This window comes from Falco cherrug, chromosome 1, assembly GCF_023634085.1.
Source record: "Falco cherrug isolate bFalChe1 chromosome 1, bFalChe1.pri, whole genome shotgun sequence".
Taxonomy (NCBI): Eukaryota; Metazoa; Chordata; class Aves; order Falconiformes; family Falconidae; genus Falco; species Falco cherrug.
The window spans coordinates 111,863,570-111,890,157 of NC_073697.1; the positions used below are offsets into that span (position 1 = coordinate 111,863,570).

General features: G+C 43.2%; 1 protein-coding gene across 10 annotated transcripts in view; it reads right to left on the minus strand.

Moving 5' to 3' along the window:
- Nucleotides 1-26,588, minus strand: part of ACACA (acetyl-CoA carboxylase alpha) — a 148,108-nt gene that overhangs the window by 111,941 nt on the left and 9,579 nt on the right. For 6 of the 10 annotated variants that reach the window (XM_055720345.1, XM_055720359.1, XM_055720332.1 and 3 more), the window contains exons 5-11: nt 26,356-26,486; nt 19,001-19,047; nt 16,831-17,083; nt 3,385-3,517; nt 2,622-2,760; nt 2,278-2,387; nt 1,175-1,256 (exon numbers count right to left, since the gene is read on the minus strand). In XM_055720345.1, coding sequence (XP_055576320.1) covers nt 1,175-1,256; nt 2,278-2,387; nt 2,622-2,760; nt 3,385-3,517; nt 16,831-17,057 — 691 coding nt within the window. In that variant the 5' untranslated portion in view covers nt 17,058-17,083; nt 19,001-19,047; nt 26,356-26,486. Of the gene's footprint in view, nt 1-1,174; nt 1,257-2,277; nt 2,388-2,621; nt 2,761-3,384; nt 3,518-6,956; nt 7,210-16,830; nt 17,084-19,000; nt 19,048-22,118; nt 22,224-23,523; nt 23,626-26,355; nt 26,487-26,588 lie in introns of those variants that run through there. The other 4 variants (XM_055720386.1, XM_055720372.1, XM_055720351.1 and 1 more) reach the window with 4 other exon arrangements.

Sequence of the window (26,588 nt, forward strand, 5' to 3'; positions counted from 1 at the left end):
CAGACACTGGGGAAATGTCCAGAAGACTAATTCAGGTTCCCTGGAAGAGGGATAAATAAATACTCTTAGCAGGGTTGCTGCATGCCACATCTTAACTGGTATGAATGAACATTTCTGAACCAAATGGAGCATTAGCTGCATCAGCCAGGAAACTAAAAGGAAACAGTAGTTTGCTTTTACTTTTGACCAAGAGGAGGAAAAGGCAATTGAAACTACAGCAATACAACCACTGGCACATCACAATAGCTTGTTAAGTGCCCACTGTGTTAAAGCAGTCTTGGCACACTCAGCTTGCAAGCACCACTCTCTGTCCATGTGTCCTCAAGCTGGTCCTGCCCTCAAAGGGATGACAGGTACTAGTAACTGAAACTAAGTGTGCATATCACACACTGCCGGAATAATATTTCAGTGTTCTGATTTTATTTGAAACGTGGCTCACATGGGGCTGTAGTGTATGATTGGCAAGAGATTTAAACTGGAATTAAAATACAGCTTTTAAATCCACTCCTCTTCAAAGGTCCAAAGTATTTCTGTGGTTATGGCTCAACACACTATAGACAAAAAGATATGCCAGAAGTCCTGGTACAGCTATCCTCAGGCTATGTTCAGACCATGACTTTTAAAACTAAAGATGGACTTGTGATAAATACTGCATGTGTCCAAAACCTTATCCAATATTCAGATCCACGTGGTTCAGGAGATGAGGCTTACTGCATTAAACATCTCCAGCACTTGGCTAACTACAGTGCTAACTAGATCACAAACTTCGTGTACTGTCTACATAAAACTCCACTCTTTCCATAAAACTGAACTACAAACACCCTCTTCAAAGGGACATTCAGCTCTTGAAACATCTGCTTGAACAGGAATCTTTTCTGATTTTGTATCTCATGATATTCAAAGATATGTTGGAGAACTTGCCAATTCTCCTGTACAAGAATTATTTTCCAGCATATGTCCAAAGCTTACCTAGTTTCCTTAGTCTCGATGGCTGGAAACAGCCAACTGTTAGACAGCATAGTCTGTTGCTCTGACTACTGTAAAGAACTTATCATCAGTCTTGCACTTGTAAACCATACCTCACGGCACTCTTAGGCTCAGCATTTTCTACATCACTAAACCTACACATTTTAAAATAAGGACTAGACATTAGATCAGAACTGTATCTCCTCACCCATGAAAGCAATGCCATTTTTGTGGAGAAGGTCTGGAAGTTTAGGGTTCTCAGATGCATGGCCCCAGCCAGCCCACACAGCCTGCAGAAGAAAATAACATAATTCACTCTTTGTTTTAGTAAAAGAAGCACATGAGCAGAAATAGAAAGCATGCAGATACTTCAAGTCTTTCTTTTCCTCACTGAAAACAGCCTCATAACAGTCATAAGCCAGACCAGCCTCCTGAACTACGCTGTGTGCTTAGTTTAAAGGGCTAGTTTTGCATCTTGTAGACAAGTCAAAGGCGGCTGCCGCAGCAAACTGTTGAAAAGGAACTAAGTGTATGGAAGTGAAAAGGTGAAAGGATCTGTCTTGATTTCAGCTGGGATATAGTTAATTTTCTTCTTAGAAGCTGGTGCAGTGCTGTGTTTTGGATTTGGTCTGAGAACAATATCGATAACACACTGATTTTTTAGTTGTTGCTAGGTAATGTTAGTACACTAAGTCAAGGACTTTTCAGTTTCTCAGACCTTGCCAGCGAGGGCACTGGAGGGGCACAAGAAACTGGAAGGGGACACAGCCAGGACAGCTGACCCAAACTAGCCAAAGGGATATTCCATACCACAGAATGTCCTGCTCTGTATACAAACTGGGGGGGTGGCTGGGGCTCCAGTCAGTGGGTGGTGAGCAACTGCATTGTGCATCCCTTGTTTCCTTTTCTTCCTTCCCTTTGGATTTTGTTCCTTTCCCCTTCTCCCTCCTTTTCATTATAATTGGTTTTATTTTATTTTATTTCAATTACTAAAATGTTCTTATCTCAACTCTTGAGTTTTACATTCCTTCTCAATACTCCTCCCCATCTCTCAGCGGGGTGTGAGCAAGCAGCTCTGTGGCACTTTGTCACCAGCTGGGGTTAAACCATGACAGGTGCTTTGCATCTCATGCAGACATTCATACTGGAAAATCCACTGCATTGTAATACGCTTGCCTTTTGGTGACAGTATAGGTTGGCAATTTCAATTTCTTTGACCCGTCTTTCTCCCCAGATACAACTCATTATTTAAGGAGAGAAGATTGCTCGGTGTTACCTCCTGTTTCAAAAACTATCTTTGACACTTCTCACCTGCACTGGAATCCGCTTAGCAATATCAAGAATGAGTTCCACATTTGCATAGTTGTTGTTGTTTGTTCCTCCTGGAACTGGGACGTAGTGATCTGCCATTTTAATATACTCTGTAAACACAAAGAAGGTCTCATTTAGATTGCAAATCTAATAAACAGTACTTGGTCTATAACTCACTAAATCTACAGTACTGGAAGTACTTAACCTTCTTCCAGAGAAATCTGTTACTTGACAGAATGGTAGGTGATGCAGTGGATACCCACACTGCACCTCTTGTATCCCTGTGGACACACATCCCTGTGCAAGGAGTGGGCTGTGCACCTTCACTGGCCTTCGCAGCTCACCTGCATTTGCCTTCAGATCCTCAGGAGTCACCATGACAACAAATCTGATTGCTCGCTCATTTCGAAACATCTCGTAGGACCACCGCCGGATGGACCTCATGCATTTCACTGCTGCAATGCCATTATTTGCTATCAGGACCTGAGTACGTTAGAAGCAGGGATGAAATACAGTCTAAATAGCACAAAACACGAAATGATAATGAAAACAGTTTTTTCTCTGCAGACTCTTCACCCAGTTTTGGGGCTGTGCAGTTTTGTTAGCCAGCATTCAATCCAGCAAGAACATTTAATGGCCCATCAGTCAATTTAGAAAACAGCTCTTGCTCCACCATAACGATTTTAATGCATTATGCTTTGTTTGGATTAAAGAGCAGAAGGACACATGAGAATAGGCATAATGAGCGGCTAAAACTTATGGTACCTGAAAGGAAGGGACCTCATCCATTAAATGATTATGTAATTTTAAATACATTTCTTAGTGTTTTTTCCAGTCTACTTTTGTTACATCTGTCTATAAATCATTCTCTATCAGCAGAATTGCTCTAGCTCACTCAGAAATTTTTTTCTGTCACACTAATCTAGAGCAATGAGATCCTTATTTATTGCATATAAAATAAAATGGAAAAACAACGATGACAGGCCAAAGTACAACATTCAAATTCAGGAATATTAATATTTTGATATCTGCAATGTACAGCCTTATACAGAGAGAGGTCATAGCTCAAGAGAAGGGAACAAAATGCAATACGCTAAAGTAACTTACCTTTTCAATAACTTTATTCCCTCCAAAACGAGTAACAAATTCTGCTGGAGAAGCCACAGTGAAATCCCGCTGCACATCAACTTTCTTCCTGTCCCGGCCTTGCTTTACAAGGTGTAAACCAGACATACTGGGCCTAAAGTTGTGGGAGACAGAAAAAAAAGCAACTTGGCAGTGCAGATGTACACAAATAGAAAAGGCTATGTGAATAATTTGTAAAGTTCCCCTTGACCATACTCCCCAAGCAGACAAGCAGAATCACTCCCTGCCTCCAGACCACCACGGCCTGGTCCTCAGCTTTTCCAGGGATCACTGGGTTTTAACTGCCTTTCTCTCTGCAAAAGCTAGGTTATCTGGAGAAATTCCAGTTCTGCTAATACAGAAATTGGTAAACACGTTCACTGTATATTGCAGCCCAACACAGAACAACAATGCTCCACCACACTGCTTTCAATTCATCTAGGAAAGCTGGAAAATGACAACAACGTTTTCTGGCTTTGGTAAAACAAGCTACTAAGATCACAATCTGTAGGGAAATCCCATGGGGAACCACAGCAAACACATCTCCAGCTGCAAACTAGAGACTGTGACTGGCTACTTGAAATCATTTTGCAAGAATTTTCCACCATCCAATCTTTCATGTCTTCCTCAAAATTTCTGAGAGCCAGAGGACAAATCAGTCACGTTAGTTCTACCACAAACAGCGAAAGCCAGTTTTGTGTCTGACAAGATCAATGCCGTGTTCTGCCACTGCTTTTCTGTGTGGGAAGGGGACACAGTCACTTCCCTTTCTTAGGCTTCAGCTTCCACAGAAGTAACATATGCATAAATCACCCTTTGCTTTTGCAAGCACTACAGCACTTGATTTGCTAAAATTCACAAAACTGATATTGTGAGATGAAACTCAACAGAAAAACAAAGACCTACTCTTCACACTGTGTTGTCTACCATAGTGCAGCATGACTGGGGAAATAGTAAGATACTTTTTATTTTAAAGCCCCTGAAGCTTTATCTCTCGGGTCACCTCGCAGTTTGCCCATTTTTCCTTCTGTATTTAGTATGCTTTTCGTAACAGGTTCCTTTCCCATGAACACACTGAAGCCCTTACCCCTGCCACCACACAGGATTACAGAACCTTTCTGTAGGAAGGAGAGATGAGTATTAGGAAGTTATTTTAAAAACTACTCAATGCTTTGGAAAGACCAGCAACCAAGGGGATCAATACCATTGGAGCAGCTGTGTAACTGGTAGCATCTGTCCCCAGGAGCCACAGGGGCCCTGCTAGCTGCCCTTTGGCCATGGAAACCCATCAGAACCTCTGGCCTAATCAGCTGCTGAAGCACTGCTACCATTGAGCAACTCCCCTGGGAAATGGGATGGGACATGGTAGAAAGCAACTGGAGTTGCTCAGGGAGGACATGAAGGGAAAACCAATCCAAGGACAAGCCAAGCCATGCACAGCATCTAGAAGTCTCCTTTTACAAACACAGCCAGCAAGAAAGGTCAGGTAGCCGAAGAGCTGTACCTGTGAGGTTCACTGCCCTGTGGAGCATCCTGGTTTAAATGAGCTGCTGTTAAGAGGTACTTGGTGACAGCCTGAGAGGAAACACACAGACCCCCCCTCACATTCCCTCATAAATATGTTATGGCTATGAAGAGTTACCCATCTGGAATGCAGGCCCTCCTTAGCTCTTCTTCAGGAGCATAGTAACACCACAGACCAGTATTTTGACTAAAAAATGTTCTGATGAAAGAAGCCTTGAACAAACTGTAGCTAGTATCTAGTTTAAATCCAGATTCTTCTCTTATGCATCTTTCCTGTGAACAATCATGGTGCTAACACAGACTACACTGTGCTTTGCAGTACACATCAACAAAAAGGATCTTGACCCATGCCACCTAGCACAACCTGTTCCAAAAGGTAAATGCCAAATCCTGATATAACCAACCAAGAACTGTGCTAGAACAAAGGGTTATCTTTCAGATAAGGCAAGATCAGTGCCCAGATCTGACCATAAAGACGCGTTTATCTACCACACATAAGATGGAGAGGATCTTCCCCTTCCTCTCTGCCTTCACACACACCATCTAGTTCGGCTGTGACATCCTGCTGTGGCACAACCCTGACTTTGTGAGGATTTCCAGAACAGCAAGAAAGCATATTTACAGCACTTGAAATTCAGACCCTGTGTTCTGTGTTAACACATCGATCTTTCTCTCTCACACATGAGATATTCCCATGACAAATGGCCATGCTGGCGGAGAACTTCAAGTTACAGTCTTGCAAACATTAAGCTTAACTGGGAAGTGAAAACCTGTTCTAAGCACAGCAAAGAGAGACTTTGAAGTGATCCATGAAGCCAAGACTGGGAGAAGTAAAGATAATGGGAAATACAGGATTTTAAAGCATGGTAAAAACCAGATGCCTATCTCCCAGTGATATTCTGGGACATATAAATGGCTGTACTAGGTCATCCCAAAGTATATCCAGTCTAGTAACTTATCTCAAAGAAGAGCTGCTAGCTGATATCCAGAGAAGAGCCTAAGAACAACTTAAGTGTGCAAAGGTTCTTCCTCCGTGTACTTTCCCTCCTTCCAGTGAGCTGCACTTTCAGAGGTAGACATTGTCAGTGAATTTAAAACCTATTCCTATGAACAGGAGTTCACAAACTGCTCTGTGATAATCTCTGCCCAGGAAGTCAAGGGCAGGAGCCAACAGGCAAGAAGAAGAAGAAAGCTGTAGTTAAGGCTGAATTTCTACTTGTATTTAAAGAGGGTCAGTATCAATGGCATAGCAAGGAAGGAGCACAGTCTAAAAAGTGAGACAGGTTTATTCATTGCAGGTTTACTGAGAGCAGTCTCAACAAAAACAGAAAAAAGAAAAATCTTGGGGTCAGAATCTATGAAAATGTATGAATATGAACGATCGTGCCAAGTTGAAATTACTATGCACATAAAGATACTGCTACAGATAAAATGTCAAAAAAACCAAAGGTTTATCAACCAGAAGAGTGCACAAACACTTGTTTATAAGCAAGTATAGTTCAGTTGATTTGTGACAGTAAGCATACAAAGAACATTAAGTTTATTTACTAATAACCACAGGCTGCACATTAAAATCAAAACAGAAGGGGGTGGTGGGATGCTGTTTGGGTTTTCTTCTTTTTTTGCAGGGTAAGATGAGGTAGAAGTTGGGCAGCAGGAAGAAACAAATCTCTAAACAAAACAGAATAAATGCTGAGTTAGTAACAGTCATCCCTATTAATCACCAGATCACAACCGCAGTGTTTTGTTACATAGGAACTTTCAGAATCCTCATCTGTCCTTCAGAGTTTACAGAGGTTAGAAGTTGTGCAGAATCTCAAACTTTTTAAACACTGATCCCCCAACTAAGATGTATTTTAGCATCTTTCTTACAGACTGCATGCACAGATAGCTCACAGTAACTGGCAAGGTTTCAGAGGATAAAATTAATATGGAAAAACATCAGTATGCAACTCCAGTACAGAGTGCCCAGCTGCCTCACTCCAAAACAGTCACTGCTATGAGAAGACAATCATATCTGTAATTCTTACCTTTGCAGCATGTGATATCTCATTTCCTGATTCTGCTCTGCAGAATCCTCCATGCTGTCTCAGTGAAGGAATTAAGAGCTTTCGGGCTTGCTTATGACTGGTCTAATGTAGCTGCTATTTTATTGTTTTCAATACTGCAGCTCAAAATCCAGCAGGAGAAAGCTGCACAGAGCCTCTTGCACTCATGCGGCTGTGCAGTGGCATTCCCCAGATTGCTTCAATCTTTTAACCTTTGTCCCTTGCATTACACCACCCCTCTCAGTCACTCTTCCTGTGACGCAGCATGCACAGAGGGTAGCAGCTTCCCTCTTCTGCATTCAGAGGAAAGCAGCTGATCAGGAAAGAGAAAATTATCTACAGGTTATGTAATCAGGCTTAACGCACAGCACCAGTGCTGCAGCCCACACGATGCACGGTGGCTGTACCCAGCAATGGCCAGCCCCAGTTCATGCTCCCCACAACTGGGGACACACAAGCAAACGGAGACTGCACAGCTTCCCCATGTGCAGCATCAGCATCCTGAGGAACTCTGCACTGCTGGCTGCATGACTGCGCCGGGAGCAGGCAAGCACCTCAGCAGCAGCTACTTTTGCAAGAGCAAGCAAAGGAGCAACTACAGGGGCCATTTTGCATGAAGAATTCAATAAACATGTAGGATTTAATACCACATTTTCAGGAGGAACGGAAAGGTGACAAGGAAAGCATTTCCAGGGCTGCAGCAAAGAAAGTGAGTGCCACTGTTCATACAGGCACACAGAGCATAGTGGTGATCCAGACATGAGACAACAGGTCACACTGGATGCCAGCTTGGAAGCTGGGAGACCCTGGACAAGTCACTTTTCTGTGCCTCTGTTTCTCCACCTAAAAAATGGACATGAGATCACTCCAAGTGCTGTAAGAATAAATACCCTCACAAGCAAAGTGCTAAAGTACTGCAGGGTCCAATAACATCACTGGAGAAAGGAAGCAGAGTGTTTACTCAGTATTGAGCGCATGCAAAAACATAAATTGCAAATCTGGGGGCAGGGATTGGATAAGCAAAGGCAATGACTGCAGCGACGCAGTGATGATCAAATCTGGACTGGAACTAGACACAGCAACTGGATTACATTTTCAAATTTCACGACATTTGGGTCTGTCCTGGTGTAGGGCCATATCCAGGTAGCATTGCTATTATCTGATGCACAAACATCCCAAGAGTATGAGCAAAAGCCATGCAATCACCCAGGAGAGGATCACTCAAAAAAAGGAACAAATAGCCAGAGAAAAAGTGTCACATTAACATGAGGACAGTATGCAACCTTGAGCCCTGACAGGCAAGGTGAGGTCATGGCAGGAGACAGGGAACTAAGAACAGTACAGGCGATAGGAGCAACGACCAACAGCAAGTGCCATGTGTCTGATAAACTGCAGGCAAACAATTCTGTGCATATCCGATTTCTTCAAGCGTTGCCAGCAGAAGGCTAAAGGGACAGCGACACACTGTGGCAGTGAAGGCAGCAGTCACACTGGAAATAAATCACAGCAGAGACAAGAAATACCAGGGAAAGAACAGTTTAAACAAAAAAAACATCCAGCATTATATATCTACCCAATAACTAAATGCCTCTCTCACCTGTCAGCCTTTTTTCCTCCTTAAAGAGCTACTCAAACTATCCAACTGTGAAGTACACCAGAAATTTCCCATTTAATTAATTGTAAAAACAGAAGTATGTAAAAAAAAAAAGCAACTTATCTTGAAATATTTTCCAGCACTGGCTCTATCTTGAGAGGCCTCTCATCTTACCCGGGTGTGACACAGATCCCTGCTCCCAGCCCACCGGAGCAAACTCAAAGTCCCTGCCTCCCACATCCAGCACACACGACTCCGGCCACGTAAGTCAGCTCTCCCAGGTCCTCCAGGCTCCTACTTCCCTTCATCTCTGCAGGGAGGCTACCACTAACTCACCATTTCACCAGTTCCAAACAAGCCATCACAAGGGTTGAGAATCACAAACCTACAGGCTCTGCTTGATAAAAATGTGTCACTTTCTCTTCTGGTCATCACTATGTGAGACCAGCAAAACCCAACAGACTTTCAGTGACTCTACTGGATATGTATTTCGTGAAGCATTTAAATGGCATGTTCCATCATTTTCAAAATAAAACACTTGCATGATTTGTGGTTCCATTAGATTTCCTCAGTTTTTGATCCCAATTCAAGATTAGCATTTATACATAGTATAATTGAAATTTCACTTCTCAGGTTTTATGAAAATGGTTTCCTGTTCTCCAAAAAACGCCACTCACAGACCCAATCCAAACAGTTTCTGACCATTGTAGCCACAAGGAAGCAAATCCTACATATACACGCAGCTTCATGTTAGAGGAGCAGCTTCAGCACTGGTTAAAAATATTCATTGTGCCTTCTACCAGCTCAATTCACTGCTATGAAATCAATGGACACGATTTGCTGCAACATCCCTACAAAAACACACTACACAAGGATGTGTCATTCTGATACAATACTTACCATCAAACACACAGACTCCACAAAGCTCATTTCCCAAACATAATACTACTCAGAACCCAAATGGCAAACATCATATGAAAACCATCCCCCTCTTCAGACCCCAGGCCTGCTGTTAGACAAAAGGAAAGCCTGCGCGGTTCTCTTGTTCTAGCCTCCAAGAAAAAAAGCATTCATTACAGACACATACCTGACGCACATCGCAGCTAGGAGCCTGCATTGATCCCAGCACTGTAACATGCCAAGTGCTATCAGTGACGTAGCAGTTTATTCCAAAGGCAGTGATGCATTAGCTGGCTTGTTTGAAAGGCAGCCTTAAGGAGACTGCAGCACATACACACACGCACACACACACACCGAGAACGGTGGGGTTTTTTCCTCCAGATTTGGCCTGTAAAGGGTGTGAAGAGAGGGCAGCTCTCATCATCAATTTGGGCTTTCTGTTTTGTAAATATGTAAGTGCTGATGCAAACATGTATTTGATCTGGGTGGTAAGACTCAAGGCAGCTGAAGCATCCCTAAGATCTGCTCCAATTTTAGATCTGCCCTTGCAACCTATTTCACAAAAAGGCAGAGAGAAAGAGCAAGCATATTTGTAGTCCAGCAAGCAATGCAGAATTCTGCAGCCGGAGTAAACAGTTCACTATGTCTCTGGTAATAGGCACTGGGAGGCAGCAATCTGGACTTACTCAAAGACAGGTTTTGCCTGCAATTTTAAAGAGACAGAACAGTCAGCTTGAATGCAGACACTGCTGGAAGGCAGTGCTTCAACCTGTAACTAACTAAAATAAGAAAGAAACTCTGTGTAGCTCTGACAAAGGATCAAGCCTAAGGATTTCAGGAAATTAAATAATGGATGCAGCACAAAAACCCAAAACCAACCCGCTCCCTACTCCCTGGCTAAGTAACTTGACTTTCATGCTCACACAGATTTTGAACAGCCATCAAGGCAGGTCTTTAGCCTAAAGCAGTAACTTTGGTTCCAAAACTACGGAGCTCAAAGTGGCACAAGCTGCTAGGATTCTTCCTCTCAAATAACCAAGTACCAACAGCTGCAACAGATGCAGATTTTAAGTGCTGAGACACTTGTTTGTCAGGTATTTTCTTTTCCTAAACCACACACCTGGTTTTTTATCTGCCATGCCATGTGCATTTTAAACTGGACCATACCCACACGATGCACACACCAAATCACTCATGTTCCTCGCAAGTTCCAAAGCAACATCACAGCTGTAATTATGGGAGGGAACCCAGTGATTTAGAGCTCACTGAGCTCCTCCGGATCACACACTCTAACATACTATGATCAAAACCACTTCAGACCTGAGGCTCTTCAACATACCCCACTCCCTTTGAGTGTTCTTTCCAAGGTATTCTGCACTCAACTTTATGAGTCTCATGCTTGACTAGCCTCTAGCTTTCCACATGCCCCAAGCCCCTTCCTCCTCCTTCAAATTTATCTTTCACAACCCATTTCTCCATTGTGCCCTTCCTGCTTAGACCCATGGCACCAGGTTTTCACTCCTCAAAAATACCCAGTAAATCCAAACGTCAATCCAAATAAATAGCTAAAGTTGAATAAAATTGATAGCTGTCCTCCAGTTCCTAAAATCACAAAGTACTGAAAGATCTTTACTTTTACATCCTCACGAAGTACAAAATTCCACATGTTCCCGTAGCAACGGCCTAACACACTCCAGGTCAAGCCCTGCCACCAAGATAAAAGTTATTAACAACAGTAAAAGACAGTTCTGCAACTGAGAAGAGAGCAGAACTGAAGCCTTTGGCAAGGAGCCTTCCCAGTGCTCTTTGACAAAATTCAACTGTTGAACAGATCTGATCTACATGAACAAGAGACTGTACCTTTTTTAACAACCAGAAATAATGGGGTAGATACAGAGTCAAGAGATCCAAGTTACTCCCTAGCCTAAAGACTCTTTGCTTTCCCTACCTACAATAGGTTTAATGACACTTCCTCTTTTCCCAGATTTGTTGCGAGCCTACAGTCACCGACAGCTTCTCCTGTGGCCACTGAAGATACAAGCACTAGGCTGACAGGGGATTCTACAAAAGCGCTTGTCTTCGAATGCCTTTCCTACATGTCCCAATCTGAGTGAAAAGCAAGGGCACTCAGCAAAATACAGGAGGCAGCCCTAAAGTATTCCGATAGGGACAAAGCATACTTCATTATCTTTCCAATTAGAAATATCAGATAAGCAACTAGGAGACATTGTCACTGCTGTGGTATCTCAGACAGCTGATCTCTGCAAAATCTCCCTACAAATTACTGAATTTAGAGATGACATTTCCCATGTTAACTGAGGTCAAAGGGAAGAAAACACCGGTCACACCAAAATAAGAAGAATGCTACTTTTGAAAGGTACGCAGAATCAAGAGTCCTTCAGAGTCTATCTGTTCACTGAACAGAGTAGCTTTCAGAGAAGAAAAAAGTTGTAATTCACAGGTTATCAGTACAACCAGAAACAGCTAGGAACCCAAAACACCTTACAAGCTTCCTCTTTTTCAACAGATACAGGAGGAAATTCAACTTTTCACTCCAGGTGGATGAAGTTCAAAATATAAATCACAACATCACTCGCTGGCAGCAATGGTAACAAGGAACTAAATCCTTTGTTTTGTAGGGGTTCCTTGAAGATGCACAGCTTTATTTCAGTAACCTGAAGAAACATGCAACAGTATCGCTCTCCTCATCTGCTGAGCCAAAAGCAATTGATCATATGCAAATAAAAAGGTCTCAGCAAGCAGCACGCCATTCCAGTTTCAATAGAGGCCTTCTGGTCCACGAGACACAAACCCATGCAAGTAAACCTCCACAGCAACTGATAGCACAAGCAGCAGAGCAAGAGGAGCAGCCTTCAACTCCAGCAGAAAGCCTCGAACAGGAAACAATCACTTCAGCAAAGGAGAAATCCCTTTTGATGCAGCTGGACCAGTCTTGAACGCAGCAGTAAAAGCATCAGCCTTGCAGACACTAAAGCAGAATTTAAGAGTTTTACAAGATCAATGCTCTATAATGTTACCTCCTAACCACAAAGAGTTGGACAGGAAAGGAATTTTTTAAAATTCAGAACAAGCTCAAAAGGATCCTTTGTTACTTTCAGTACTCCTGTGCAACTGCTCTACAACTGGTTTCTAAGCAGGCACTCTGTCCCAGGGCCAGTCTGGGCATACTCAACAAACTACCGTCTAGACTAGAATTTGGGCATTCTTCCAAAATCACTTTAATAGATGATTAGTTCTTCTTAAGCATCTCCATAATTTATTTAGACTATTTACTGGGAAGTCCAAATAGCATTAGGTGCTAAGGGCTAAAGTCTCTGTGGCTTAATATCAGAGGTAACAGCTGAGGTACTTCAAAAAATTTTGCTTCCAATTGATGCAAGTGGATTATCAGGCGACTCTGTACACCTATTTCATTACTTACAAAACCAGAAGACACACAGCATTTACTCTATTTTAAACAAGAATGTGATACCAAGACACCATCTTTGAAGTTAGGAATTAAATTCAGCAATAGTCAAGAACAATTTATTAAACAAAAGAAACAGACCCGAAGTATTTTCCAACCTACTTAATTTACCACTAAAACTTCAGAGAGCAGCATAGCAACTGCCTAACCGCTCACTACACTACAGCAAAAACTGTATCCCAGCAGGGCTGCTTCCTATGGTTGGAGTGCTGATGGAAATTTCTGAACTCAAAGACAACACAGTTACACCTGGAAGCAAAAAGATTAAGAAAAAATTACATACTTCGGTTTATTACATAAAGGTACAAAATGCAACAAAGAGTAGATTTTGTTGATGTAAACTGTACACAAGTAGAGTATTTTCTTCAAGGAAGCTTGTTTCCAACGTTAGATGCTATAACCATGAGAGTGAGGAAGGCATTTACATGATTTTTATTACTGATACTCTTCAAACAAAGCACAACTACAAGCAAGAAAAGAACTACGTAGTTACTTTTCCAACACATGATTTCTGCTGAGCATTGATGTTCCACACACCAATTTAAAGTTCATTATCACTGCGTGGCTTTCTCAATCCTATATAGTAGCAGCCAACTGGCACAATCAAAGGTTTTCATAGATCTCTAGTAGTATGGAAGCCTATATTGTACAACCTGTCCCAGCAAAACTGTCTTTAGCAACAGCATAAACACTTCACAAGATCAATAAGGTGATAGATGGAACAACACAGCACAGGCATTCTGCATGGTCAAATAAAGAAACATGAGTTGGCATACAGAGTACCGATAGCTGGGTCAGGATATATCGATTAGATGTCACAACGCCGTCCAATGATAAGGCTCTCAGCAATGCTTTCCAGCTTAGACAGGAGACTGGCAAATCTCAAGGTACTGAAGCCAGTGTAGGGAAAGGCCTATGCTTCACAAACTGGCAACATGCCGTCACTTTTTATGGGGGTCTAACAGCAAGAGGGCAGCAGCAATGCCTGTTACTACAGGTACACTCACATTCCTTTACTCAGCTGACTAAATTCTGGATTTTAGACTGTTGTCTAAGAAGGACTTCTCTGCAGCAAAGCCCCCCACCTGAAAGACAAGCTATCTCTACCTGACCATTTCCTGTATGAAACTAACCAGCAAATGGGAACTTTTTCAATTTTTTTTTTTAAATTCAAAATTTGGCAACTTTTTCAAAAAGATACACTACCCTGGACCTGCACCTTGTCTGACCCACTAGTCAAACTATACAGAACTCCCCATGAATTTATCTCTGTCACTTGAGAAAGTGTGGTACCTTTGTGACTACCAAAAGGAAGCTGGAAGCAAGAATAACTGTGTTCCATTAATTCACTGTCACAGATTGACTTCATGCAAGTTGTTGAACTTGTCTTTCTCTCAGTTTCTCCATCTGTAAACATCATCTGGAAATCTTTTGATGAAAGGGACTACCATCCTGGAAAACTATTTCAATTCATGTTACTTTATCTTAGAAAAACAGGCCATAATGCTGTAACTTTTTTATTTAAATTGGCATTTCCCTCTCATTTAACTGAAAGTCAAGTACCCTCAAAAGAGAGTGCCAAAGTAAGCAAGTTACAACAGAGGTGCTCAAGGTTGCGCACCTATTGCATTATAGCTCTCCGATGCCAGAGAGTGTCCTAGAAGTTGCTTGATTTTCTTGCTCTCCTATTGTCTATTTCCACACTAATGGTTATGTGTTTAACCAGTTTCTTCTGTTCCTAAAATATATGTACAGTTACAGGGCTAGATCTTTTCCTGCTTCAGAACAACCTTTTGTGCTGCCAAATTATAACTGGCAGTCCTTGGAAAGGTAATCCCCTTCAAATTTGCTTTGAGATTTTTACATCTGTTATATTCGAGCCAACTGGTTAAACATGTCCATCAGCATGACCATAACTACTCTGTAAAGTACAGACTACTATCCCCCTTCTGTCCCAACACAAAGAGTCTGCTACTATTTGTTTTCAGAGGCTGTCTTCCTAAAGAACCACCAATAAAAGGCCAGATTAATATTCCTTATTCTGCACAAGCAAAGAAATCAGCGAAACAGAAGAACAAATTGAAAGGATTACCTGACCGTGTAAATACCTACTACGGGTCAATAAAAGCCAGAAACCTTTTTGGAACCGACCATTTCTTCAAAAATAAAAAAGTAAAGTGAGGGATTGTTCAGTAAAAGCTAGAGTGGGATTCAGACTGTCCTGTATGTTCCTGAAATGGGATGACACCTTTTCAAAAGGCAGGCAGAAAGAGCAAATCAAGCGAAGGCTCTTCTAGATTTGGCTCTGACCACTGGCAGGATCTGCTGGGAGAACCCAAGGCCAAAAGGCAGCAGAAGAGCCACAACTTATTTGTAAGGAACTAGCAAACAAAAAAGGTAGTAAGTTACATCCAGTTGGAAGATGTCAGGGACAAAACTTTCCTAAAAAAAAATGCATTTTTTTTCCTTCCTTACATGCTAAAAAGGCTTGCAAATAGGGGACTGTCAATTGCTGTAGTAAATTTGGATGTTACGAAGACTTCTAACACTGTCCAAAACTATGTTTTCATAAATAGAACAAGCACAAACTGCAGGTAATCGGAAATTCAGATGATGGTGAGTTCTATTAAACTGGAAGGATGCAAAAAGCAGGGCTTTGGCAAGGATCCATTCCAACACCAACACTAACATTTTATTTTTAAATTTATTAATTATGAGCTTACCATCATACTAGGAATGACTGAAGATGCTCTGGAATCAAGAGTCTAATTCTAAAGGAATTTGACAAGGTGGCAAAGTAACCTGGAAAGAGTTGCTGCAATTCAGTAGTGGCAAGTGCAAATATTACACCTAGTAAAAGATAACTTTATCAATATTCAGTGTGGCAATTGTTCACAGACTGCTGGCTCCCCATGTACAATACCTCCTCACTCTACCCAGCACTGACAGGGCCTCAGGTACAGTCCTGTGTACAGGTCTGGGCACCAGACCTCCTGAAATACAGGACACAAATGAAGGGGACATGGAAGAGTGAAGCAAGACCGATCAGACACCGAGAAACTGTGATCTGTACACACACTGAAAAGTAGAAGATACCTAGCCTGTAACAAAGAAAAACACTAGTGGGCACATCCCACTAGTGGTATGCAAATCAGCAACACTAAAAATAAAAGTGACCTTTTGGCAAGGAAATGTTAACACCACAACCTCAAAAGCCCAGCTTCGTAGCTTATTTGAGCCACTCTGGCCATCAAAGAATTTGGAGTAGGAATGAAGCAGCCCTTCTCCCAGCCATGAGACCAACCATATTAGTCTTGTCTTATTACCCTCTTGCAGGATACCAATCTTTTCTTTAACCACCAATAAAATTTTCTCCATCCAAAACAAAAAACATTTCAGGCAATATGGAGTCACTGATCTTACCCAGAGGTACTGCCAGTTCTTTGCTTCATATAAAGCAGAAACCCCATACCGAAACAAAAAGCAAGTAACATCCCTGTTCTGAACAAACATGGCCCAGCTAAAAGACGTACACAAATGAAAATTTCAAAGACCCCAGTCAATACGTTTCAATTTTCTGAGAACCGGGACAAGAGACGGGCAGTATAAGCAAGTCTACCGCAACACTCGACAGCTGAGATGTCTGAAAGATGCTTAAGGAATTTAGGCACAGATATGTCATTAAAACCAAAGGAAAACAGAAGGTTTTGATACAGATAAAAATACAAGATGTCACTTAGACTGCCGAAAGATGTCTTGGCACAACAAAAACGTATAAAGCCAAACCTGAATATAAAGTTGAATCTTTGGGTTATCTTTGGAATGGATGGAGCAAAAAGGCTGAAGACTGAATCCAAATACTATTTTACCCATACCTCATATGACTTGCCAGGCCATCTTGAGCATTAGAAAGTCCTAGATCTGAAAGGGAATCCGAGCAGACAGATACAGGCGACAAAGACCTCTCTTTCTCCTCTAGCAGATCCAGTTTCACCAAGGAGCTCGTTTCATCTTCTGAGTTATCCTCTGACACAGAGCCAATAATAAAGCGAGAATGAGGGTTCATCTCCAGGGGTTTAGCAGGTTGGGAAGACTCTTCCATGGCTCCTACAAATTGGGCTCTCAGCACTGTAAGGAGCAAAAGAAAGCAAAAAAACCCCAAAGCCTGAGGTTAATACCTGCCATTGCAGGACAAAGAAGAGGGCAAAGTAAGGTTCACTTCTGATAGGAAACGCAATGTTAAAACATCATAGCTGAGCCCAGATAGGCATCCAGGATCAAGAATAGTTACAACTGCTATAATCATTGACTTGTCTGTTTGCACAAGATCTATGAGGTCAAAACAGCTGGTCACTCTGATCTGTTGCAGAACCTATTCGTTTAACAAAGCTGCAACAGTCACTTAAAAAAATCCCATATAAATGCATGACTAGAAATCTAAAACCTGACTGGTCCTGTGCAATCTGCTCTAGCTGACCCTGCTTAAGCAGGGGGTTGGACTAGATGATCTCCAGAGCCTTTCCAACCTCAGCCGTTCCGTAATTCTGGGATTAAAAATTTGTATTTCAACAGTATCTGAATGCTGGGACTCATTGTGTTAGGTACTGCACGAAGCATTATTTACTGCTATTCAAATGATGGATTTGATTTGGCACAAATGCCCTTTTCCCAGCCCTTGCCAGGTGCAAGACACATCATCTCTCACATTTTTTCAGAAAACGTCTCATTTCTTAGAATTCCTCTAGGAATCTGAGCTGACCTATCAAACACCAGAGGGCAGACACAGCATACCGGCCAGCAGCCTGCCAGCCAGGTGGGCCTAGGCAAGACCTAAGATCTGTTCAGAACAGGAGCCCACCTCCAACTGCAGTCAACAGCAGACACTTGGGGAAGAGGAAAAAAAAATGGGCTGAACATAAAGTTTGCATGCTCAAAACATGATCTCAGCTTCCCATGCCAAGAGCTCAAGCACATCTCAAGCCAGAATTACTATCTCTGGGCTTAGCGGCATGAGAAGTTCCAACTGAGGCAAAGTGAGTAACTTTGAAGTTTTCACTTAAAGAAACATCCACAGATTCTGAACAACTACATGATTAACTGAATATTTTATAAAAAAAATATTCCCTAAGAGTTCTCTGTACATATAATAGGTATAACATAAGCAGTAATTACTTTTAAACTTCTTCCACATACTTGTGCGCCACCTGCTTTATCCTTAACCTGAAAAGATTAAACTTTAGGAAGACTTCAGTGTTCAAAGCTCATTCAAGTCTGAGGATAAGTCACCACCAGGATGACTTTAACAAAAATAATAACCCACCCTTATCAAAGTGAAAGGTCTTACTCCATCCATATCCACCTCTTCCCCTCTCCTCCCCTGCCTGCTCTCCATCAGCTCTGGTGGCTTCCAGACCTTCAACAAAACCAGCAGAACTACAACCAACAAAATAAGGTAATTTCCTGCAAGATTAGCAAGTGGAATTGGAGCAGCAAAGGGAGTGGATAGGAAGATACTGGTAAGGAATGATGGGGTCAGAAGCAAAGCCTCCCCTCTTTGGCAGCAGGGAACTGTCAGACTGGCTCAGCCATCTTCTAAAACTTCACCCTGACTTTAACCTCTTGGTCTCTGATCATCCATGTCGATTAGGGGATAGTATCTACTTTGTGGTAATATATTGAAACTTAGTGGCATGATTTATTGTCATCAGAGGAAAATACAAAAGTTCAGGTCTCCATTTTCTATTTTAAACAATTATTACATAGAGAGAGGATAACCTCTTAATATGGAGAGAACTGCTGAGTATCAAAAATCCAGTGTTGTTCCAACAAGGAATGAATGCACTTTCTTCAAAATTAAAAATAAATAATAAGTACAATGGAGAAAGGGCATGACAGATGGAGAAAAAGGAACACCTCACAGCACAAAGACAGGTGGGATGGGGAATAAGCATTTGATACACCCTGCTCTGCCCAACTTTGATGCACTTAGATGATAACTACACAGAGCTGGAAATCACATCATTATAAAATTAGGAATGCACTAACCTCTTGTTATTCTTGCAATCTGAGCAGTAATCCACTTCCAAAATGAACTGGAAAAGAATTAACAAGTAAATATTATTATTATTATTATTACTACTCCTCCTCCTCCTCTGTGTGTGTTTTCCCAACTATAGGGATCTTTGAACACAAAACTGTCATGAAAAAAATCACAGGTACAAAACAGATTAGATTTCTTGCTCCAAGTCATGGAGTAAACCAGGAACTGAACCTGCAATGTCCAAGTCAAGCCGTGGCACCTCCTGCCAATCCACTGTTCTGGCAACTTCTGAGCAATGTGTTAGCACGCACGTGATCATCCCACATATATTTTAGTTTTGGTTCTAAAAGAAACTTTGTGCTGTACTTTGTGCCAGTGCTACCTACTTATGTCAAACTCTTGTTCTCTGTCAACTTCTGAATCTGCTGGCCAATTTCAGCTGAATTTGATGGTCAGGAGTAAATCCCAATGATAATTAGAAATTCTGTGAAAAATTGCTGACTAAAAGACAGAGCTGACATATTATATTTTTACATGAAAAACCCCAGTAGTTTACCTGTAAAACAAACTGTGATACAGCCATACAGACAAGGAAGAGACAGGGGGACATTTATCTCGGGGCCCCATTCTCCCAGGACATACTTCACTATGCAGAAGGGACTGTTTTGATACCCTTAACCGTCACACCACAGACATCCTAAACCAGTGGGAAAACCTCATCAGTCCTGCTAATTATAGCCATGTTATGCCAAGTACAGGGATGCAGCATAAACGGTTTAATATGAACATGATAGCTTTCATCCGGCACACAAGCAAAACTGGACCATGTTATAACACAAATAGGACACGATTGTAGTTTTAATTAGAGCACCAACAAGGAATTTATAAACACCATGCTCTTTTTTTTCCATCAGTAAATGAGAATTAAAAACTGATCCAACTGGCTTATGCACTTTTACCATGAATGTACTTGACTGAATTATTTAGATCAAACCCTGTGTTGACATCACTACTCCCACAAACTCCAGTTTCACTGAGGCCACAGGCAGTTCACTTTACAGAGGCATTATTAACCATTTTATGGCTGAAAATCCACGAACATCTGTCTGACACAGGCATTAAAAGGGTAGATCGATCTGCCTTTTTTGAGGGTGGAGATGGAGAAGGGGAAGCATGACTATAGTCTGCAGACCTATCTGTGACATGCAGAACTTAAACCATACAGAAAGATTTCTTTACCTGAAGTGCTTGGGCAGGACTTAACAGCTTAGAAGCACAAAATTTAAGTTTTTATGTGCAAACAAAATTTGATTGACAACAATATATACATGTGTATTTATCCTGGCATCAGATGACTCCTAGAGAATATCATCCAGACAGATTTACTGTTGGCACAATTATCAGCGCTGAAGAATCTGGGATACAGCCAAACTAACTTCAACCCTCTCTTAATGAAGGAAAACTTTCTGATTTCAAGAACCTACACATTAATACACAAGTTTCAAGGCTTTTTTTCCCCCCCTGAGCAGAGAAGGAAACAGAGGAACAAGCAGTTAAGTGTTTCACTCAAATACTCCATGAGAAAGCATCAAACCAATGCCAAGGCTCCTGATCCCCAGTGCCATGCTCAAACAACTTGACTCAAACATCTTGTTTGTACAACTCAGTTCAAAAGCAGTTAGTTATCCATGAAGCCCCATTTAAGTCCATTTACCAGTGCACTTCCGACCCCTTGTAGTCCAGTCCCAAAGTCATGAGTTCTGCTAGTGTTTTGCAATCAGCTGGTAACTCTCATTGAATTAGACGTTTAAGGTCAGCTTGCCCTCAGCATGCTGAAGTTTGTTATTAGTATTTAAATTAATTTCAGCATTGTCTGGGCTAAATAAAATGCAGACTTTCTCAGAGATGTCCTCACAGAAGCCTTTTGATTTCAATGCTGCAAAAAGAATACACAAGTCTCACCAAACCTCTGCATATTGTATTTGCTGTGTGAAATGTAACTGCCGTAGTTTCTAATGAGCATCTTGAATTCAACTGACCACAAGACAATGTTCATGTACCGCTAACCATTGTGAATGTTCTGTTTGTTTTAATAATGTTGAACTAGACCCTAAAAATGAAAACTGTCTGGATCCTCAACTATATACAACCCCTACACACTTACTTTCACAGGTGTCAATAGCCTGTCAAATAGGCTAACTTCTACAGAGACTGAAAAAAACCCCTGTAATTTACAGAAAGATACAGATTGAGAATTAGATCCTGCAAAGATTTAACAGGTAACAAACACATCGTGCGCTCTAAGCCTGCTCAGTTACATAAATACACATAATCACAGTTGAATCTTCACAGAACCTGTGCCACGATGTCCTCCCTCTCCCCCTGAAGAAACCAGCTCACATTCAAGGTCTGAAGACACACAGCACTTTACTAACTCCCCAGCTCTGCAGATATCAAGGTATTTAAGACCCAAATTGTGTTCACACTACAAGCAATGAAAACTCTGCAATCCAAATGCAAAACATAACATACCTGGTTTTGCCTGAGGTGAAACAAAGCCCAATTCACCTCTCCACAGTTCTGCTATTATCATTAGTAAAATTTTTGGCTTGACAGTGAAATGCACATGTAAATAATACTACACTTTCAAAGTTTTTATTACAGTTTCACTTTTAAGATCATTTTTATTATCATAAAATACACCTCAGCATAAAACTTGCATAATGTCAGCTGGAAATTAAGTTTCTGTTTTTTTCAAACCACCCCATTCTGAAGACAACTACATTAGTGAAGAGAACATTATTATTTCAGTGAAAAAGAGGTATAGGTTCTTTCAAAGACTCTACATATCGGTAAGTCATATAAAAAGGAAATTAACAAAACTAGTTTTATTTAAAGGTTCCTTGTTTAGAGCCCTGGGATCTGTGGCATTGCTAATCAACACAAAGAACTTTAAAACAATTAAATGGACTTGTACTTTCACCACCCCAACTGAATGAACACAGGTAGCAGAAAACAAAGGAACAAAAAAGGTAAAACCAAAGTAAAAATAGATGGTATCTGTGTAAAAAGTTGACTACTTAATTGCTTTTACTGAACACAAAAGATCAGCAACGTGCTCACCTGAACTAGGACTAGAAGTAAGTTTCCAGATCAGGAGAGGGCAAAGAGGCGATTTTTGCACCACGACAGGCCATCAAGCATCAAGCCATTTACCTGCAGAGCTCCCTGCCTGTGCTCCACCAGGCCAGGTGCTGCTGCCTTTTAAGACTGGCTCAGCCTCAAAACTTTGCCAGCCTGTATGTCTACACAACCGCATGGGCTATGATTCAAACTCTGCTCCACCTGAGCCATGCCTCCCAGCTAATCATTGTGCATTGCTTCACTTCCCATCCTCAACTGTTCTCAGCAGGTATCAAGTACCCTGCAAGGATCTTTTGCCTCTAATGCATTGAAAGTACCTCATCAAACTCAATGTCCACAGGTTAGAAGTTCTAGTTAAGTTTTCAGATTTACTGTACCAACATTATATAAATAAAGCCAAATATACAAGTATTCTATGTCACTTCCAAAGAGAACATATAGACAAATAAAAGAGCCTATATTTCTAAACACACAGGACTGTGTCTAAACTCTACTGTCTTTGAGAGAATTTGGCATCGCTTAAATGGCTTGCAGAACATTTACAGCCTGCTAAATTGGAACTGCCTGCAGTTTTACTTTGGTTTATATTTTTTTTAACGCAGTATATTTTGTTTTTAAACTTTCTCAAGACGATTTAAGTGACACCACGAAAGGAGAGGCGACAATAATCATTGGGTTTGTTCTGCAAATCTGCTTTTACAACTTTTATCTTTTGTCAGCACCCCGCAGCACCTTCCAGAAGGCATTCCCAGGGCTCCGTTCAGCCCCTCGGCAAAACCAGGCCCCGAACTCTTCCCGTAAGATCTCGAAACCGCACCAGAGGTGGGGAAGGATGACAATACAGAAGCGGGATGCTCACGCCGGGGGAGCGGGCGCCTCACGCCGATATGGCGGCTCCGACACACTCGATTTTATTTTTTGTGAATTAAGTGGCTGGCACGAGGCAAAGGCACCACCAACTTGTTGTTCTCCGCGCTGGAGCAGCCGCCGCCGGGCCCGCCGCGGGAGGAGAGCAGGGAGGCCACACGGCTCCCAGCCCAACCACGCAGGGGGACCAGCCGCCGCGGGGAGCGGCACGGCGGGGCTCCGGCGGGACCCCTCCCTCCCGCCACGGGAGGAAACCGGGCGGCTCTTCCGGGCGGCTGCCCGCGCCGCAGCCCCGCCGCTGGAAACCCCCTCCCCTAGCCCAGGGCAGCCCGAGCCGAGCCCCGCACCCCGACAAAGCCGGCGGCACGGCACGGCATGGCGCGACACAACATGGCACAGCTCCGCCGCCTCCCGCCGGCCGGCACGGCGCGGCCCGCGCTCCCCGGCCCCGCCCAGCCCTGCGGCCCCCGGCCCACACAGGCCCCTCCGGCCCTTCCCGCGGCGGCGGGGCGCTCACCTCAGGGTGCCGGGCGCTACGGAGGCGCGGCGAGCCCCCGGCCTGACGCTGGGCAGGGGAGCTGGCGGGGGTACAGCGCCGCCCCCCCATTCACGGCGAGGGCCCACCCCCGGCCCGCCCCCCGTGCCCGCCCCGCCGCCGCGGTGGTGTGATGGGGGAGGTTACCTCAGGTCAGCCACCTCTAACCCCGCCCCTCGCAGGGACCCGCCCCGCGCCGCTCCTATTGGCTATCGGAAGGGACGCAGCGGGGGGCGTGACCAATCAGGCGGCGCGCGGGGGGCGTGGGCTATGAGGAGACGCCTATGGCCTGAGCGGCCGGCGGGGCGCGCCTACTGGCTCCCGGCGCGGGGGAGGCGCTGCGGCGGGGCTCACACCCACACACACACCCCGCCTCGGTTGGCGCGGCTCCGCGCCCCCATAACCCCGCCAGGCCGCGGCGCCGGGCCCCGTCCATTGCACCCCCTCCCGTGGGGCCCGGCCTCCCGTGGGGCCCGGCACAGACGGTGAGGCCTTGCGCGGACAGCAGGCACCAGCGCCCTGGCAGGCGAAACCTCCCACCCGCTGCGGAGCCCGGCACCGGCTGCAGGACCCCCCACACCCAGCGAGACCCTCGGCCCAGCGCTCAGTGCCCCACGTGCGACAGCACGGTCCCTCCCGGGCACCGGCAGGGGCACCGGGCAGGAACACGTGCCGGGACGGCAACAGGCCCGGCCCTGCCAGAGCGTTTCTTGCGCGTTCTCTGACCTTTAGCCACTCGTTCTGCAGATGGGCAATTTAAATAACTGCCCTTTCTGCCTTATTTTACTTTTACAGTTTTGTTTAAAGATTGCTGCTGAAATTTAAATCGACTAAGCAATGCAGGTTTAACTCCTAATGCTGCTGGATCTAGCTCTGTGCACACAGATCCTCTTCCTGCTGGAGTGGCAGCAGTGCCAGGGTACAGCAGCATTAAGCATCCCGCACAGGCAGTTTTGGTGTCCCCTGAGCACCTTCCTGCAGTGCTTAGGCACGGAACCCACACCCACATGTCACTGTACCCTTCTCTCCTGCATGGGGAAACCGGGTTTTCTTGTACAATTTATACGCATGCTGGGCTTTATTCCTGCACTGCAAATAAAGGGTGATGCCAGGTTTGAGAGGATACACCTGAGAGCTCCTCCTGGCTCTGGGGTAGCTCAGGCTCACAGAAACTTCACTGCAGCAGCACGAGCGGTAACAGAACAGTGAATTTCCTCAGTCACAGACCTCAGTTCAAAACTCCAAGCAATTCCTTTTTAAAATGTGTTTTAAGACCAAGCCTACGGTTACAGGGGATGTAAGACTGTGCTCTACCAGGACACAGTACACTGACTGGAAAGCACATGTTGGAGTAAGTGCCTCCTGCAGGCAAGTATTACACATCTAGAAAATCTTATTTGGGGCTTTGTGGTTAATATTATTATGAGGAGGAACAGACCATGTTCTCACCTCCATCTGGACTAAATCTGGAAAATTGTTCTGGGCATGGACACTTATTTATATCTCTGTAGATGTGTCTTTCACATAAGGAATCTTCCTCCATGTAAATACTTTTACAAAGGATCTAAAAGCGAAGGCTAGCTCAACATTAGCTTAATCATATACAGTACTAAAGCCCAACTCATGCGAAAGTGAGGGGGAGTACTTGGCATGCTGAGGGACTGTGTCCTAAATCACTGATAATAACTATACACAGAACTTTCAAAATCAGAGATTACGACAGGTGCTTAGTTCATCCTGTCTAGTGCTCCGAGTACCCTGGCTGTGCTAAAACATGCCTAACTGCTTGTCTGCCCTGCCCATTTCATCCGTTCAGTTAATAAATACTATTCAAATAGTGCTGGAGGAGTGATTGCTACATATAATTAAATCCTGTAGCAACTCTCCCGTTCAAGGGCAAAGAGAGGAAAGAGCACATGAAAAAGAGCAAATGAAATGCATTAACCTTAAAAACAAAAGCACGGATTTGGAAGGTGCTTTTAAAATTACCCAGTAATAATAGCCTTGGGCCACCCTCAGTTTTGATGGCCTTAAAGCAGCACTTCATTTATCATTATAACATTAATGGTTGGGCTTTTTCACAGCTGGATCCTGGTGCACATCATACAGGACAGCTACAGCATAGAATAGATCCCAGAATATTCCATTATGTGAATTTTACACATGAAGGCTTTGGGCTGTATACCTTTCACATCTACTCTTACCCACTGAAGGCAGCAAGAAAATCTCGCCTCACTGTGAACAAGTGTTGGTGGAACACTTTTAACAAGGAAATACAATTTCGGAGACATTACCATAACTGATTTGGAACATACTGCAGGGTAAGGAATACCCAGCAATTATTATTGCCCATGCCGAATCAAATCCTGCATTTAGGACACCTGGTGAATTTTGCTGTGACTTACATAGGAGCAGAAATGAGTTCAAAATTTCCCTCAGTTCTAGATTGAAGCAGAAATAGTTAAAAATGTGTTCAACCTTCAAACTGGGAGCAGCAATAACCTGTGTTTTAGTACGAACATACTCTTTCACAAAGTTCAGACACACTTTCCAATATTTTTATCAGATTTTGAATTGTAACCACATTCCTGCTTTGGGGGGAGGGGGATGGTTAAATGCATGTGCTTTTTCTATTATGTTCAGAAACTGGACGCCGTATATTATTTACTCTTATTACGCGACTTAGGAGTGCATGTACTCTTTACACGTGCAACCCCCACCCACGCACCCCCACCATTTTCTCAAAAAAGCAAGTGTAGCCTTTAGTAATGCAAGTAAATAATTTCCAGCAAAATACAGGGAAAATATTATTACCTTTTATGATGCCAAGTTAGGGTTCCACCTCTCTTCCCCAGGCTCTGATAACATCACCAGTACAAACACAAAAAAGATCATCCTAGGTTAGGGGGGTTAGTGACGCCATCCATTCTGGCACAACTCACGTCCTGGCAGACAAGTGAAAAAGAGAAAGGTCAGATTGCTTTTTAAAGCAAAATTATGTTTTAGCTATTTCAAAAATGCCACAGAAGATTTTAAACATCAGAAAT